Consider the following 19,211-nt stretch of genomic DNA (forward strand, 5'->3'; position numbering starts at 1 on the left):
TAATGAAAGTACTCTCTAAAAAATAGACTCTGATACCAGTTTGTTCACATGTCATGTCACTCCCAAGATATCATAATGGCTTATCTGGCTGACAGGTGCTCAACCAGAGAGAAACTGTTTACTTAGTCATTGTTAACTCTTACATTGTACTATGGTTCCCATGACAGTGTAGGGTTCTATCTTGTTTTCCGATTAGTATGACGACTTGTTTTTGTATGTCTCTTATAGCATAAGAGAATATATTTTTGGGAGCTGACAAGGAGTGGTATAAAGAGGTGAAAATAATAATACATGTTCAGAACGATTGTTATGACACTACTCTGTTGGTCTCTGTACTTCTACTCTGTTTTGTAAAAACCATTGTTAAGACACTACTCTGTTGGTCTCTGTACTTCTACTCTGTTTTGTAAAAACTATTGTTCCCATGGATGCATGTAATTAAACTGAAATAATCAACTGTTATACGAATGACTGATGAGTCTCTTTTCAAAATAAATTGGAAACACAGCATCAATGATAGCATGCAGTATTTTGTAACAGTTGTCTATGAGGCCCCAAATTCTTGCAGGTGGTATTGCTGCCCATTCGTCTTGGCAAAATGCCTCCAGGCCATGCAAAGTCTGGTCGTTGTTAGGAACCATGTGGCTCTAACAGTCTAGGGTGGATGATACAGAGATCCATAACATAAAAGTCATGCAAAGTACTGTAGTGTAAATGAACAGTGAGAACAGAAGACACAGACAACCAAAGCTACCGTCAAACATGAAACGTTTATTTTGAACACACGGTAAACGGTTTAGGAAAAGGGGCTGAGCTGGACCCAAGGAATGAAATAATAAAGTAAAAAAACCCTAAATAGAACTTGTCTGCCTCAAGAACAGCTTAGCTAACCAGAGAACAATCAGGAACATAAGGGACACCTGTGTTTGGAGCAAAAGGAGGGGAAACACAAACACATACAGGGTACCTGTATGTGTCACTGTCGTCTTGCCAGAGACTGGTTGTGACCATAAAGCTCTATTTTGGTCTCATCACTCTAAATTACAGTGTGCCAGAAGCTGTGAGACATGTTAAGGTGTTGTTGAGCATATTGTAACTGTGCTTTTTTTGTGGCATTGGCACAGAAAAAGCTTCTTTCTGGCAACTCAACCATGCAGCTCATTTTTGTTCCAGTATTGAGCTCTTGAAACAACAACACCGTCTTTTTCCAGAACAGCCTGTATTTCTCCTGAGGTTACCTGTGGGGTTTTCTTGGTAACCCGAACAATATTTCTGGCAGTTTTGGATGAAATATTTCTTGGTCTACCTGACCTTGGTATCAAGAAATCCCTGAATTTCCCACTTCTTAATAAGTGATTGACTGGCATTTGCAAGGTTTGGATATCTTTTTATATTCTTGTCCAGCTTTCTCAAGATTAATTATCTTGTTACGCATGTCTTTTGACAGTTCTTTTCTGCTCCCCATGGCTCAGTATTTAGCCTTCATGTGAAAGCTAACAAACGCATTGTCTATTTATATATAGACACTGTTGCAATTTAAAAAGTCACAGGTGTGGGAAATTCACCTTTAATTGCAATTTCCACCTGTGTGTGTGACACCTTGTGTGTCTGTAACAAGGCCAAACATTCAAGGGTATGTAAGGAGCCGAACAACTATGTGATAATTAATGGCTTTACACAATCACTAACCTTAAATAAAAGACAGTTCTTTTGCATGATCAGTCATTTTTTCAAAATCAATGCCAAAATTTCATAATTTCTGCCAGGGTATGCAAACTTAAGAGCACAACTGTTTATGGTAATGATGATGATATGGTAATGATGATGATATGGTAATGATGATGATATGGTAATGATGATGGTATGGTAAGGAAGATGATATGATAATGATGTTGGTGTGGTGAGGTTGATGGTATAGTAAATATGAGGATATATAATGTGGATGGTATAGTAATTATGATATATATGATAATTAGGATGATTTAGTAATGATGATTATAAGATAATGTTGACATGGTAGTGATGATGGTATGGTGATGATGATTATATGGTACTGATGGTGGTATGGTTATGATGATGATAATGATGATATGGTGGTAATTTTGATGATGATGATGATATGGCCCAAAGAAAGGAAAAGTGGTGAACAAGTGACAGGGTCAAGGGCAGGCAAGGCTCATTGATGCATGTGGGGAGCGAGGGCTGGCCCGTGTGGTCCGGTCCAACAGACCGGACCACACGGCTCAAATTACAAAAAAAGTTACAAAAGTGAATGCTGGTACTGATAGAAAGGTGTCAGAACACACAGTGCATCTGTTTGTTGCGTATGGGGTAGCTGCTGACCAGGTAAGCTGCCCATGCTGACCCCTGTCCACTACTGAAGGGCCTACAGTGAGCATCAGAACTGGACCACAGAGGAATGGAAGAAGGCGGCCTGGTCTGATGAATCCCATTTTCTTTTATATCACATGGATGGCCAGGTACGTGTGCATCGCTTACGTGGAGAACACGGGCACCAGGAAGCACTATGGGACCTAGGCAAGCCGGCATTGTTGCATTGTTGCAGACCACATGCACCCTTTCATGGCAATGGTATTCCCTGATGGCATTGGACTCTTTCAACAGAATAATGCGCTCTGCCACAAAGTAAAAATGGCTCAGGAATGGTTTGAGGAACATAAGTTCAAGGTGTTGACTTGGTCTCTAAATTCCCCAGATCTCAATTCAATCAAGCATCTGTGGGATGTGCTGGGCAAACCAATCCTTTGAGGCCCAACCTTTCAACTTACATGACTTAAAGGATCTGCTGCTAACACCTTGGTGCCAGACACCACAGCACACCTCCAGAAGTCTAGTGAATACCATGCCTTGACGGGTCAGGGCTGTTTTGGCAAAAGGGGGACCTACACCATATAAGACAGGTGGTCAATATGTAATGGCTAATCGGTGCGTCTACCAACAAACATAACTGTCAAACGCATTAGTGTGACTTTAGCATCGACAGATTATAAGCCCCAAAGATATCCACCTGTGCAAAAAACTGTCACACTCCCAAAACATGCCAGACCTCACCTATAGGGCTGTGGTAGGCAACTATTAGCCCCATGATGCACCAGACTGCGGACCTGATTCCAGACATCCCCTCGGCCGCTCTGGGCAGTTGGCTCCAAGGGCGTTTCGGTACCAAACATGTTGCGTTCAAGACTTTTACAGCAACCAAAACTCTCCGCTTTTTCCAGTCGCTATATTTGCAGTTTAAGTCCTGAACGTAAGACCTTCAAATTGTGTTGCGTGGGATGTAGACCGGGTTTAGGTTAATGGGTTTTGAGACATTATTTTCCTTTGAAAGAACGGGTATATGCTGTTTCTGAACCTCACTCTAAATCTACATTCTTTGCAAGTCGTCTATTCTGTCAAGGTAAATAGCTTGTATGAAGACACCCATGCATCAGTGATTTTGAAAGGGGTTGTTTTGACATGTTGTTTTTCTTTGTTCAACATTGATACAGGTCAGGTTTAGTCCAGAGCATAGACTGTAAAAAAAAATGGACGACGCCCTTTCGCTCTTTTCCATTGGTGAAAACTGAAGCCGCCAGTGTCCCGATACGGCGCTGACATCTTGGACTTGCGTCTGCGCAGAAAGCGATCTTGGGACCAGTTCTGCGCAGTAGTTATGCGTTAAATCAACGGCCCCACCCCTGTGCCCCGCCCTCACTCTCCCTCGGAGAATGCGCATACCGTAATCAATCGCAAGTCCAAGTACAGTACCACCTTTGCTTGTTAAACCTAGACGATATGTTATAGCCTAACTTACATCATGTTTAACCTTAATTTAGAATAGGCCTAATACAAAAAGAATTGGTAACTTCTAGCTAACGATCACCTGCTAGCTATTAACATGGCTATTAACGAGGCTTGTTGTCTTTTAGCTAACGTTAGCTAGCCCATTACATTTATTTACTAATTAAATAGCTTATAAATTTAACTTACCAAAAAAAATTCAAAGATCGATTGGAAATGCCAGATCAGTTAGCACAATGTACTGCAGAACAACCCATTATATCTGTGTGAAATTATATCAATTATAGAAATTTAGAGATTAAATGTAATGCTCCAATCTCCTCAGTCCTCCGAAGATCGCGAAAAAAGCCTGATGGCGCTTCAGTGGCTCCTCGGCTCAGATAGCTGTCAATCACAGCTGTGAATCACGACGTCACACCACCGTTTTTAGAGCATTAAATAACTAACTAAAAACAAACTTATTTTAAAAACAAATTCTTGAATTTATATTAGCGTGATACAAACTACAGTAAATGACAGAAACCAGCTTCGGAAAAAAGATATTTGAAGGGTAATTTAATTGTTTAGTTGGTCTCGCGTCCCATTGAATAACATGGGGAGGGCGGAGTTTATGACCTATACTGGGACCACTCACCAGGGGGCGATCGAGACGTTTCGGCTTCACTTTTCAGGGCTTGTGCGGCACGCTTGGTCCAGAGCAAAACAGACCAGGCCAAAACATTTATACTAGTTAATTATTATTCCCATTGTGAGTATTTTTAACCGGATGTTTAAATCTATTAAACTTTATGTAATAAATCATTTCTGCCTTTATTTTTTCATATAACAAATTGTTTTTTTTTTGGGTTGAGAATAGAAAGAGAACTACCAGCCTATATTCTACTGTCCTTGAATACAGGGGTCTATAGGTCTGTCTCACATGATTGAAGGTACAGAACAAAAACCTTGCCATTCTAAAACATTTTTATTGTGTATTTCTGACACCGTTGCTAACAATACTTGGACCACAGCGGACCAGAGAAAATGTACCATAGGGGTCAGAATCATTCCATAAATTACACTGTGCTTCACATACCAGCACTAGCTGTTCTGAGCTTTTTGTTTCAGAACAACAAAGCTGTTCACTGCCTCATGTCGGAAAGTTACAAATCTGTCCTGTACTTTACGCTACGGCCTCTGTATTGAGACAACCCCTGGCCGACAGCAAACCTGCTAATGTCACACTGAACCACTGACAACACATCCAAACCAGAATACATTCATTTTGGTTGGTAGCCACCCAGCCATTCAGGTGTGCTTATTGATTAATCAGGTATTGGTTGGCCTGTGAATAGTTGTACTGGCTACTAAATAATTCTGTGAAAAACCATTAGAATATTTTCACAACAGAGATTTACTGTATCTTCTGTTCTGGTTCTCTACAACAGACTGAAGTCTAACACGATATGAACATTTCAAATGTATGATAGACATCCATATCTTTTTATGTCAGCTTTCTGTGCGGGTAAAACACTGTCGATGGATAAAATGGTTACACAATCAATTATTTTCTGTTTTAGATTTGTAATTGATTTAGATCGGTAGATTTCCCTTTTCCATTAGCATTTTTTTGTATTGATCAGTGGTAGAAATGTGTTGTACTGATTCATATTCATGGTATGCAGGCTTAGGGATAGCATGGTATCTATGCATCTATTTAAATAACTCTCATGGGTGGGACTTGGTACACATCAATCAGAGTGTGGCAAGTAACCATCATGTTTAAAGAGCCTGAGGGTTGTCAGCTCTAATTAGTCCTGTGGTTTCCCGTAGTCGACATGAAAACCTACATACATTACCGGTTTTTTCTTAAGAATGTCACATTGGAACCCTGTCTTTGATTGTTTTATCTTATTATCATCAGTCAAATTCCAACTCTCCTTCTTTCACATTCTCTTCTACAAGACCAGTCTGTTCACTTTACCTATGTGTGGTTCTGTGTGTGTGGGTTTCTGTGTGTTGTGTATGCTTCTTTGTGTGTTTCTGTGTTTCTCTGTGTGCGTGCATGCTATGGCAGGTGAAAAGGGACTTTAATAAGCTATACGCGTATGCAACCGTGTATACGTGTGTACGTGTATGCACCCATGTATACGCGTTCCTATACCGTATACACGACGCGTCAGTATACATGTTTAGTCGACTGTCATAGACGACCTACCCAGACGACTAAACGCACGTGTATACGCGTGTAGATATTATCCCGTAGAGTAGAGGGCGCAGAAACCCGGGGATCTGTACGAACAGGAAGTTGTTAAACACCTCCGTTGAAAAAGAGAGTTGCGACACATTATGATCTCGCCGCCACGCAGTCACGTGGTTTATGTAGCTCTCAATAGTTCCAAACAGAGCTGAGCTGTCAACCAGTTTGAATGAGTTTAAGCGGGACAGACAGCAGCAGCTATATTTGCAGCAGTTATAGGTAAATATTGACGCATAATGTACATTGATTATTATGTTTAAGCAAACATTAAATGCATACAATATACTTTTTTGGGGGGAGAGTGACGGAAACAGCATTAATATGTTTTTGTGTTTAATTTTGGAGGGAAATGGACTCCCATAACGTAGAATACATTTACAGCAACGACTATATTTACGGAGATATAATTACTGAGTGAATTAACTATGTTCCTAAATACGACCCATAACTTTTAATGGGATTGATTTCAGTATGGCCAATGTACCCATTCATCCTTCCTTAATCATAGAATAAACCATGTATCAGAAACCACACACAAAATAATAATAATAATACATCCATACGATATGATGTACACATTGTACAGACTAGTATAGGCCTACTCTTAAGTATCAATATGTACACAACTAACCCTAACCCATAATAAATAAATGATATATAAATATATGTATGTATGTATACACACACACACACACACACACACACACACACACACACATACATTTACATACCAGAGCACCTGCTGTCATTTTCCTGCATATCCAGGTCTCTTGGCAAATCTTCTATGTCGGAGGTACATCTTTTTGCCCCAAATCTACAATGACACCCACTTCTGACCAGACAATTCATCTATTATCTTCCAATAAACATTAACTAAAACTTGCTACATAAAACAAAACTACTGACTAGATTCATGAGAGGTCGGAAAATGTGTTTAACCGTCAAAATAACAATCATTTCATCAACTTACCAGCGAGCGTACTTCGGAAGCTCCTAATATTAATGGTCCTTTATGCAATACAGCTAGTTACCAGTGAGTTTTGTTGCCTCGGTTTGCTAGCGACATTGTCATAATTGTTTTCACTCTCGAACATTTTATCCATGTAAACTGTGTCGGCCATTGGCTTTAGCCTATACGTCCTCCCTTCCCAAATCAAAGTTCATCTCCATTGCTCAATCAAACCATTGTAGCCCTATAACCGCAACACATTTTTATTTGACCATGCTATGCTGCTTTCTCTGTATGAGTTTTAACAAGCGACACTGGGTGGCTAGTTAAAACCACAGACAGCGAATTTAAATTCGCAGACATTAACATGTTTTTCATTAGTATATTTACAATTTTGAATCTCTCCTACAGGTTTCCCATGAATAATCTATTTTATTTTACCCTTTTCTGTAAACAGGACTTCGTTCTCTTATATTTTTCTTCACAGAAAACTGATGGGCTTTCCTGTTATGTGTAGCCAATATATTTTTTTTGTAGATGTAGATATCATTTAAATGTGTAGATATCATTTAAATGTACATTGTAAATATGGAAATAAATGCTTTAACGATCTGGTAATTGTTCAATAAATGTACTATATACATATTCAAATGTTTCAGTTTTGTCGTGTCTTTTGAATTTTCATGGAATCCCTAACATGTGAATTGCCGTTTTACATTGTGATTACACAATGCAGATCGGGAGTGTCATATTTCTATAGAGAGTAGTATATAGAAAATGTACTCCCAACCTTATTTTCATTTTTCTTATTTTGGCCATTTTCAGTTATAAAATCAATAGCTTTATTTAAATAACAACAGCCAGCCATGAACGGGTAGTGTTATAACACCCGCAAATATAATAAATAATGTATACTTTAAGAAGGTTCTAAAAAAAACATTATATTAAGAAAATGTATTTCAAAAGAGTATTAAATAGCACATTTTATTTCAGATATACTGTGCTTAGTAGGGAGTGTATACGCTGGCTTCTAATTATATTTTCCCATTCGTTACCAAAGTGAATGCATATTTAACCGTTAAAAGTAAATGTAATATAAAAGCATAGGGAGGGTGTTTATAGTTGGATTATTGTTTGTGGAGTCGTGACTATTCTATCACAAATTTAGGCTATAATTTGGAACAGAGACCACTGCAAGCCTAATGTTTGACATTATTCTATCGTGCTAGTCTACTAAAGCGATTTAATATAGGCCTAGCTGTAAACACAATTAAACAACGTGACATTCGTTTAAGAACGTAATAAAAACAAAGCTAATAGCTTGCTAAGACTATTTAAATATAGGCCTAGTTGTAGTAGTCCTTTAGTTTGTCGCCAGGTTGTGTGTCATGGTAATGCAAAGAACGTATTTACCAGCACTTATTTTACAGTTGCCTAATATTATGTGTATTTCACAAAATAGTTGTGTAGTTATTGGTCGCCAGAAGTCTATTCCGGCAAGAGGAATGATTGGAGCCGCCAATTATTTTAAGCTTACAATTTTGTAGACATTTTATAAAGCCGTTACCATCACAAATCGATAGGCTACCTTAATCAGGGGAATGAAAGCATGACAACCTACTATTTGATTTTAAACGAACAAGAATACTATGTTTTACATTGTATGTATAGGCTATAGCCTACTTCGTACCCAGTTTGTGCTATGACAAATAAATGTACATGAAATCATGTTTTTATCTAGCTGATATCACATGCCCCGCTCCACCAAATTCAGCAACATATTTTACAGTCAGAATACATCTAAATTAACAGAACGGAAAACTATCTGTATATTTATCTACCAAATGGCTTTTGGATCCACAGCAAAAGTTCTTATTTGAAACGCCGACAATCTAAACAATTCTGAGCGGTTTTTGACAAAGAGTAGACTAATGTTCTTATTTACCAGATACCACTTGCATACCGTAATAATTCCCCGTTTGTAAGCTGCACAATGTATAAACCGCACCATTAATTTTATATATTTGTATACAAACCCCAGTATTAACTGCATCCATAGCCTACATAAATCGCATTTGCCCATAGAATTATGGCTAATACATAATTCAGGGGCGTCATTTCAGCCAAAGCGGAGGCATGGCAATGTGACATGATGTCAAGGACATATTATGCTATTGAAAACTGTTTTAAAATTAAGCATTCTGTCACATTCATAATGCCTAAGGAATGTAATGCGCAACTTAGAGAGAGCGGAGAAAACGCCTTTCATGGAATCTTTTTTGCGCACAATTCAGCACCAAGGACAGGGAGTGGAGGTCTAATAATCATTAGTAATTTGTTTAAACTTAACAGAAAATAAAGAAATGCATTGACTTACATGATAACCTATTGTAAGTGTTCAAGACCTGAGTGAAGTTAGCCCCCAACCCTAGGCAAAGCATCGGCGAAATAGCCTCAATCGTTTGTGCTCGGTTTGTGCTGTTAAAATTTTTGTTTGTGCTGCTTTCACTTTTTAGAATATTTAAAAAACGTTATATATCAAATTCACTCAAAATAGACTAAATCGTTTGTGCTCAGTTTGTGCCGATAACGGTTTGTTTTTGCGACTGCCTTTCTTAACGATAATGACAGCGCTATAGTGGAAAGGGAGTACAGCCAGTGCGCTATCCCAACCTGGCTATCCAGTAGAAATGTAGCTTATGTACCAAAAACTGTAGCAGCACAAACAAAAACAGCTGGACAAAATGCCTGAATGAGTGCATATTATGCATGTAATAATATATGCATAATGACCATAAGGTAAAAAAAAAAAGAACGTTTAATTTCAATAAGTGCTCCCTAAAGTCCAAGTTGACTCTCAAAAAGATCGATCCTTTCTATGGAGCATCCGCGGTCACACAGTTCACAGGTCCCAAAGCAGTCGTTTCATCTCTTGTTCGATGCTCGTTAATTGCAAACTAGCAACCACTGATTTTTCTTTCCGCCTCTATTCATTTTGATAAGTTTAGCTATGTAGAACGTAACACGGTCACAAACACACACATATACAAACACTCCAAACGTGCAATATTAATAGGCTATATACATTATATCATCATAATGCATGCACATTTGAGAAAACGATGAGCATGAGGAAACTATGAGCCCATCAATTTTTGCAAATCAATTTGGAGGCAATACAAGTTAAATTCGTTTCTCATTTAAAAAATAAATAAAAAACAGATTCAAAGTATGTCAGCTGCCCTACCTTGCCATACCCAATTGACGCATGTACTGTACATTAATATTAAACATCTGTCAGAGGGGCTACCAAGATACATGTTTTGAAGAATAAAATACTTTTTGAAAACACTAAGGCCAATTGTAACATATTTGCTACATTAATTTCTGAGACCACTATGTCCAAGCAATCATCTGTGAAATTGAATGTTTTAAAATATATTTTTTAATATGTGTTTCTTATGGTACACTGTAAAAAAAATCCCGTTGATTTTACGGAAAAAAACTGGCAGCTGTGGTTGCCAGAATAATTTTGTAAAAAATACAGTAGAAATGTAAATATATTTACAGAACTTGTACATTTTACAGTTTAAACCAGTTATTAAAAAAAATTAATAATAATTTACATTTGTAAATTCAACAGCTCTTTTCTGCTGAATTAGCACAATCATGCTGCTAATGAACAACAATTTTCAGTAGGTTTTACATGCAGTTGCTGCTTAATTTACATTAAATCCCATTACATTTAAATGAATAAATACCCTACAATAACATTCTTTAGCTGTAAAATGTACAAGTTCTGTGAAGTTACTTACAACTGTATTATGTTTTTTTTTACAAAATTGTTCCGTAAAATCAATGCATTTGACGGAATTGTCTTGTAAATGTTACCCAAAATGTAGTGAATAATGTAGTGTTTTTGCATGAAAGCAACATCTAACAACTGTAATTTTCTTTCTATTATATCTTAAAAGCCATAAACTAATGTTCTATGACTCCATTACAGGTAGAATGAACACTTTATCTGAGATGATTCATTAAATCTGCACTGCCTTTTATAGACGTTTGACACTGACCAGAAATGGAACGTGTACACAGATTAAACATAAAACACTGTTTTAAAAAGAGATATACCTTACCAATTGAAATATTAAAAAAAGAAATACAATAACTTGCCTTTCCAATAATTTATTGGCCTCAGAGCAAATATCAAAAACCTTAATTTGTCAACATACTTATTTCTAATAGTATGTAATTCATAAACAGAATAGAGAGCTTGCAACAGATTAGTGACCATCTTACTAGAACTTAACGAGTAAAGATGGACTTTACTCCTATTTTATGAATATATAAAAGTCATGGTGAAATAAAACAGCAATGAAACTATTGCAGTGTAACAATTGCATACAAACACTTTTGTGGGAAACCTTCAATTGCTAAAGTGTAAAGAGCTGGGCAGATAATGAGCTGAAACAAAGTTTTAAACAGTGGGTGATGCACATCATCTCATGCCACAAGTCTTATTGTATTTAGTCCATGTTCAAACATTGCGCCACATCAGAAAGTTCCTGAATCAAATTAAGGACTCATGAATATGTGATGTTAGAGGAAATACAAGAGCAATACAACTAACAATTGCAACAAACAATTTTGTGTGAAACATTTGCTTGCCCCTCAAACATGAAGAACTGGGTAAATGAGCTGAAATTGTGAATGATGACGCAACCTCACATGCCACAAGCCTCTTAGTTTAGTCCATATTCAGGCGTCACGCCACTCATGATCGGAGAGTTTCTGAATCAAGGTAAGGACTCTTGGGTTCACGTGAAGACGGGATGTTCGTGTCTTTTCCACTTTAGTGCCCTTTTCTGGGTTGATGCAGAAAAAACACCTTGGGAAATAGAAGAAAAAAAATAATAATTAATGAATGAATTACTGAAATCACTTTCTTTAATTCAGGCTATAATGTTGGAAAAAGCCAATCCAAAAAGACCCACCTCTGCAGAAACTCCAGGGTTGAAGCCAGCTCTGATGGATAATGGATGTTGAAGCAATAATAGCTTCCAAACATCAACATCCCCTCCTTCATTTCTGCCCTGTGCCTGTTGTGCACAATGTTTCGATCCACACTCAGCATGAATCGTCTCGAAGAATAGCAGGATCGTCCTAGAAAAGAAAAAAAGATTTGTCTTCTTAAACATTTCACAAAACAAGCATATACTTTTATAATTTCCAAGCTAAGTGAGACTGCTTGCCATCAGAACAAAAATTACTTAATGCACAGGCTTAGAGGAAAGAAATATAAACCGTACAGGAGTACCAGCATACAAGTTAAGCAATGTACTGCAAAAAATAAAAATCTGTTTTATCCGTTTTTGTGTTTTCGCTATTTGAATATTTTCACCATTTTACCTCGCTGTCACAGTCCTTTCTAACAGGAAACAGAAGGATGCATATCTGGTTAAATTGGCTTTGGAAAGATTAAACACTGTACACATGATACAGGGCTTTATTACATTTAGTTGTTGCACCGTCCACAACACTGCATTGCTTAGCTTCAATGCTGGTACTCCTGTCTACATCTCTAATTTTTGGGTGTGCTACTGTAGATAAATACACTCATATTCCCAATTCAACAATAACTTAGACAAAAAAAGCACTGTACAACATGAATGTTTCAAATTAGACTGAAAGAAAGGGAAGAATGAAAGCAAGCAATTCATTTTTACTTACCACAAACAACAATGGTTGGAGTCAAGTGAACTTGGTCCATCTGTACTTCCCCTGCCAGGCATGTGTCCTCCACATAGCAGAACATCACATCTTCCTTCTCATCAAAGTAAGACAGCAGAAGCAGCACCATCTCTTTGACGTCTTCAGAGCAACCAATCAGCTCTCCCCTCATCACTTTAAACTTTGTTACAGCCTGTAGGAACTTTTTGTTCTTGTTCATACAAACAGTATTCATGTAGTTCAAGAGCCGTTTCCCCTTTAGATCCACATTCTTTATGAAGGTTTCTTTAAGCTCAACTCCGGTGAGTTCCTTAAAGTGGACTGCCATGCCAAGTTCATCGAACCAAAAGGGCCACTCTTCAAGGAGGTATTTTATATTCTTTCCCTGGTTGACTTGTTTACGCTGTGTGTAGAATGTCATCTTCATCAGACGTTTGACCTCCTCTGGATTTGCATCACTTTGCTGAGACATCCTCTTCAGTTTTTCAGTCGTCTCCTGCTGGCTCTCAAGGGTCTCTCCACAGGGCAGGAATTTCAAATCCCATTTAATGCACCCATAGGTGTCCTGGATTGTTGCTCTTTGCTCTGGAGGGACTTCTTCGGTGTCAGACTCATTAGACTGATGCTTTTGTTTTATTTTTGGGGTTGTACATCGCTTCACATTCTCAATCCTATTTTGCAATTGCTTGACTAAAGAAAGATAGCCGGGCCCAATCACATCTCCCTCTATAACATCCTGCAGAGATTGTGGATATGTTGCCACCATCTTTTTGGCAACGTCAGTAGAGTTTATTTTACTGATGCAAGAATTTTTCTGCAACATCTCACGAACAACAATCCGGACCATCTCCCTTCTCATTTTTGGACTTGGTCGTTTTCCTCTCTCCAATGACTGCATCAATTCCTCTGGGAACTTCTCCCACGGGATCATAAAGGTGCCCACCCAGTCAATATCAGGACTTTGGCAGCTGTTGGAAGAGGTTGAGCTTCTGGGTGAAAGAGACTGCAAGGTTGAGGAAGGTCCTGGAGAGGCACAGACAGATGAGCTGCTGGTTTCAGGAGTCTGGCCTACAAAAACAGGAACACAATGTGAATATTTATATATTTTAGATTGATCATTATACTACTTTTGGCCAAAGGTTGCATCTTTTATTCTAATACTTGACTTACATTGCAGCTTCCAAGCAGCAAGGACTTTTCTGGCTTGAATTGGCCTCAGTGCTGACAGCAAATCTGCTTCCTCAAACTGAAAATCATTGTACGTCTCCACCCCTAGGTTTTGTAATGTCTCTTCAAGAATATCTTTCGACACCTCTGGAAGGTCAGGCAAGACATCAGTGATGGCGTTGCGTAGAAACCTTTGCTCGCTGGTCATTTCTAGAATCAAGGAACAATGGCAGTTGCCAAAAAATACTAATGAAAGAGCAAATGCAACTAGACATTTTGTAAAGTAACACTGTACATATACGTACCTCTACCTTGAGTATATAATATGATTGAGGATTCATTTTTATTTCTGTATTGTTTACTGGTTTAGGCAAGTGATTCTGGAGAAATGTAACAGATATAAGGAGATATTTATTGAAAGTGTAGGAATAGAATTGCATTACCTAGAATAAGTGACCTTAACTTTAAAAAAAGGGAAGAACTGTAGTCACTTTCATACATTTCAGATTGTATTTTTATAATTTTTACATGCATATATATGCATTTTGTTTGGTTTATTCACACAGTGGCTGAGATCGTGTTTATTTCGACAAGACACTGTGTTTCAGCAGGATGACTTGGTACCCGTTAAGAATGTATGATGGCAACGGATGAAAATCTACCAAGTCGTTAATGTTAAGGCATTGCAACCTTGTATTCTGTTTTGTCACAGAGTACAGATGGTATTCAGAATGATAGTCAGCTTTATGTATATCCATCACAAAATACACTGCTGCATCATTGTGAATTAAAACAATGAGAAGTTCTCCCAACTCCAAGGACTCATTATTTTTTGACACAAGAAAATGCCCTTTTTTATATGCTGTACCTTTATACACTATGTTTGTGGAAACACTAGTATTGCTTTCTGAAAAGCCAAACTCTCTCACTGAGTGTTTAATTGAGTCACTGTAAAGGCTGGGGTAAAAGGTGCAACTGTCTTTGACTTGCAGAAGCTGACTGCATCCTGGCCCAGCTGAAAGATATGCCTGAAGCATCTGATGTCTTTCAGATAAAGTTAGGCAGATGTTTTTAAAGTTTTTCAAATGCCTGGCACATCTCTTAAAGAAGCTGTGTTTACTTTCAAAACGCATCGTCCACACTCTGATCAAGGGGCCGAATTTCATGATTAGTCCTGGATAGTGACGCATGAAATGGTGTTTTGGTTTTAGAGGAATCTCAGGAAATAAACACTTTCTTGATTCCAAATATTCTTGGATTAAAATATCAAGATAGGTTACCTGTGACAGTGAAATCCTTTGTGCACAAATCAAATCAACAATATCTTTGAGCTGGAGTGTTAATTGCCACACATCATCCTCTGAATTTTGTACCTTGTCACCAATTAACACAGGTAGCAACCTTAACAAATTCCAGTTTTGAATGGCTTGACCTGAAAGCTTGGACCCCTTTGGGTTGACAGCACATGGCTTTGTGAGAGCATCAGAACCTTTGTACTTGAACTGTTTGATGCGCCGGTTCAAAAGTGAATATGTAAACCATTTATTTTTGTTAATGAAATACTTTAAGTACAGGGACACATCATAAGATAAGACACCCTCAAATATGTCATGGCCTAAACAAGGTGGGAGACCAGGCTGGCAAACATGAAAAGATTTCAGAGCATGGAAAACAGAGTTTACCTTTATGCCTTTGTTGTGCTTTCTGTCTGCAGCTTGTAGATCACCAACAGCAGAATCGTAACTGTCAGGGGTGCGCTGTGGACCACAGACATTGGGATTATCACCATGAAACTCATCTAGCGTGATTTCACAGTATCTGCAAAAATATTGAGAACGACTGAAGTTTTCAGTAAACCCACCAATATTGTGTGAACCCAAGTTATCACCAGCAATACAGTACAGAGCCCCTTTGACAGTTTTACCACCTACATTTACCCCATTTTCCTCTAAATCTTTTAAATCCAACAACAAGTCTGAGAAAACCTTAGCACTTCCAAACTGTTTTAGGTCATTCTCTCCACACAATAGGACAAGGGACATGTGATCTGTGTTGGACCGCACATGAGCAGGTAGATTAGCCACAGAAAGATATACTGCAAAAACTTTGTGTTTCTTTTTGGCAGAGCCAAGTGGATTTACTATTTCAAAAGCATCCTGGTAAAGGATAAGCTTCATGCATCCTGGATTTTCATTGAAGAACTGGCTAACCTTGAAGTTTTTTCCATCACTTATGTCACCAAAATCATCTGGGTTAGAGTCTGTTTCACAAGACTGTTGTGACACTGAATTCTTCCATAATTCAGAATCCAATAAGTTATTTACAGTTTGTTTCACCGGTATGTAGTAAGCAAACCTTTCCCTCATATTTTCATCATTTCCTAATGTTACTTTTTTAGGCTCTATGTATTTGAACATCTTTTTGAACGTCTCAGCTCTTGAATATGCTGTTCTCAGTGGTCCCTTATGACAGGAATAAAACAGATCTGAATCCTTCACACAATCACAGATTTTAGCAATAGCATCATCTGTTAGACACACATCTTTTAAAAGTGAATGCAGTTTACTCAAAGTGTAATAATGTCCCAACTCGTGCACATTTTGCATCTCTTCAACAATTGTCTGTATTGTTGAAGCTGGGAGAAGGAGCTGCCCTTGCAATTTCAGGTAGAATAAACATACATTCCTAAGAAAGTTATCACTGAAATTCTGAGGTAATTCAGTGCTTTCATTTGATGTTTTATCAGTTGAGCACTGGCCAGCATCTTCACATGCAGCAACAGCTGCATCAGACTGATTATTCGTTTCCCTGTACATGTCACTTATGCTGTCTACTGAACAGGCCCTATGTTTTCTGGACATATGAGCAGTAAATGATGACTTCACAGTGAAATTATGTTTACAGCCAATGACTGGACATGCAACAGGTCGCCCCTCCACTATATGCTCCTTTAAGTGGGAGAGAAGTTCCTTCACCGTGTGAAATTGGCGCTCACACAGTGCAACAGCACATTTCAAATCTGTAACGACTCTAACGGTAGCAGTAACGTTAACAGAGGGCTCAGGCACATTGTGAACGCGGTAGAAGTGAGCTTTGAACGATGCGTAGGTAAAAAATGTCCGTTTGCAGTCAGTGCTAACACATTTGAAAAAACAATGTGGTTCATTCCTGTGAACTCTACAATGCAGAACATAACCCCTTAATGTATCTACTATTTTGCTGCAAAAACGGCAATTAATCATTTTTAGAAAAAAATAATAAAACCACCTTTTTAAACGTTTAACGTGGTGCTGCAAAACCACAGCATGAAAAAACCAACTAACTTTAATGTAACTTACTCAAAATAGATTTGCTAGTAACTTTAGCATTTAACCCAGCAGATTAACCAGCAACCAGTCAGCTTTGCTGTAAAATATACCCTCGGTCAAAAACAGAAAGTTTTTTTCAAAATTACGATCATCAAGTTTAAAGAAAAGCATGCATTTACCTGATAAAAGAGGATTTTCCACGTTGCCGTCTTGTCACGTTGCCGTCTTCTCACGTTACACACAGCTCCACCATGCTCCATTCGCTGGCAGTTTGGGCAGTGGTGCGCCGCTGCGCACTGACGTGATTGTTGCCGAGCTAGCTGCTACCGCGATGATTACGTTGTCCAACGAAAGGACAGAAACAAGCTCTGCTGCTATGGGAGTGGACAAGACAGAGTTTGAAAACCAAACTCAGGCGTTTATTTTCGCGGGAAGGTTAAATTACATTTTAATGGTAATACATTATACTTTCATATAAAAACAAAAGCTTTTTTATTTGCATTTTTTACATTCATATTTGGTCATTTACAATTGATTTAACAACTGACAAAAATAAATAAATGGTCAATATTTAACTGCCCATTTGGAGAACAAATATACAATTTCTTCACACAAGTCACAATATCCTAAAATTGGTTAGCAAGGTGCATCTGTGATGCGTTTGTTAGTAATTTTGTACTTGCTAATTTATGTAATTGATATTAATCCTATTCAGCACTTGGTGGCCATAGTTGTTTTTAAATGTGCTATATAAATACATCTTACATTGACATTGATGCAAATTTTGGCTAGCAAAAACCAGATACAGTATGAACAGCCAACTCCTAATAAGCTTCAATGGTGCTGGTTAAATTTAGACGGTGCATTGGATACCAGTCACCTCTATCATGAATTACAGGTTGAGGTCGCTATGGCAGCAAATTATCAATCACAAGGTACCCTGCTTTATGGTCTATTTTCCTCTAAATGCTCGACTCCAGGATTTGGGTTCTGAGGGTTGCCTGGAGCCTTATTGTGTGTAGTTTGTATGTTCTCCCCATGTCTATTATCTCTGGTTACTCTGGCTTCCTCCCACCATCCAAAGATCGACATGCAGATAGGATAATTGGTGTGAATGTGTGTGTGTGTGCAACCCACTCTCTTCCTTTTGCGTACATATAACACAGGTTCATACAATTTTTTCTTGAAAGAACGTCAAGGGGTTAAACTTTAATATTGCATTTATTCACCATAGTTCTTAATGGGAGGAGATTGCGTCTGAACTGCATGCAAAAAAGGACTTTGGCGTATGCATAGCATGAAATTGTGAAGTGTAAAACCGTGTTATATGTACGCAAAGGGAAGAGAGTGGGTTGGTGTGTGAGTGGTTGTTCGTCTGTGTGCGATGGACTGGTGACCTGTCCAGGGTGTACCCATGTGTGTAACCCGCTTTGCACCTAATGCTAGCTGGGATTGGTTAGAAGATGGCTGGATGGATAGTCTGTAACTAATCAAATTAATTACTAAGCAGTTTGTCTCATTTTCAGGACAAACAGGACATGATTCATGATTCAGTACAACTGCTAATTCGGGACTGGACCCACATTTTTGGGACTTCTGGTCACCCTAATTGGTTATTATAGTTTATTCCTGAGTTCTTTTGAGAAACCTTTGAGAAATATTTCACAGGCAATCACATAATTTCACTATATTTGTATATATTGTTACCTGTAAATTATAAGACATACATTTGCCAAATGTATCAGTGTTTTTCTGTATAAAAAAATCTACATGACAAAAACATAATTTAAACACAGTCATGTTGTAATATTTGCAGCATTGTATTGCTTGTCATATTACGGTTTATTTGTGTTTAAACTACAGTAATATGTAAATTGTACATATAAATGTGATTCTTTTCACATATTTTTACTTTAAAATTAACATTTTAGTTTGGTTTAGTATTTAGCAAAATATTACTGTAAATTAAACACTGCTTCGCTGTTTTTCTATTTACAGTTTTTTAATGTCATGA

At 37.9% G+C, this 19,211-nt stretch overlaps 1 protein-coding gene across 1 annotated transcript; it reads right to left on the minus strand.

Annotated features, from left to right (window-relative positions):
• Nucleotides 1-11,252: 11,252 nt before the first annotated feature.
• LOC109615597 lies at nt 11,253-17,452 on the minus strand. The gene is made up of 6 exons (XM_034293532.1): nt 17,377-17,452; nt 15,572-15,646; nt 13,893-14,099; nt 12,723-13,790; nt 11,987-12,155; nt 11,253-11,880 (listed from the first exon to the last, which is right to left on the minus strand). The coding sequence occupies exons 3-6, from the start codon at nt 14,095-14,097 to the stop codon at nt 11,751-11,753; spliced, it is 1,572 nt and encodes a 523-aa protein (XP_034149423.1). The 5' UTR covers nt 14,098-14,099; nt 15,572-15,646; nt 17,377-17,452; the 3' UTR covers nt 11,253-11,750.
• Between the last annotated feature and the right edge of the window lie 1,759 nt (nt 17,453-19,211).

The sequence above is a fragment of the Esox lucius genome, chromosome 7 (genome assembly GCF_011004845.1).
Source record: "Esox lucius isolate fEsoLuc1 chromosome 7, fEsoLuc1.pri, whole genome shotgun sequence".
Classification (NCBI taxonomy): Eukaryota; Metazoa; Chordata; class Actinopteri; order Esociformes; family Esocidae; genus Esox; species Esox lucius.

Excerpts from the sequence above, each read along its gene's own strand:
- LOC109615597 (XM_034293532.1), bottom strand. The coding sequence starts at position 14,097 with ATGACCAGCGAGCAAAGGTTTCTACGCAACGCCATCACTGATGTCTTG. Across the intron at positions 12,156-12,722 it reads TCCAACCATTGTTGTTTGTG|GACGATCCTGCTATTCTTCG; the intron begins GTAAGTAAAAAT and ends TTTCTTTTCTAG. Across the intron at positions 11,881-11,986 it reads ACCCTGGAGTTTCTGCAGAG|GTGTTTTTTCTGCATCAACC; the intron begins GTGGGTCTTTTT and ends CTATTTCCCAAG.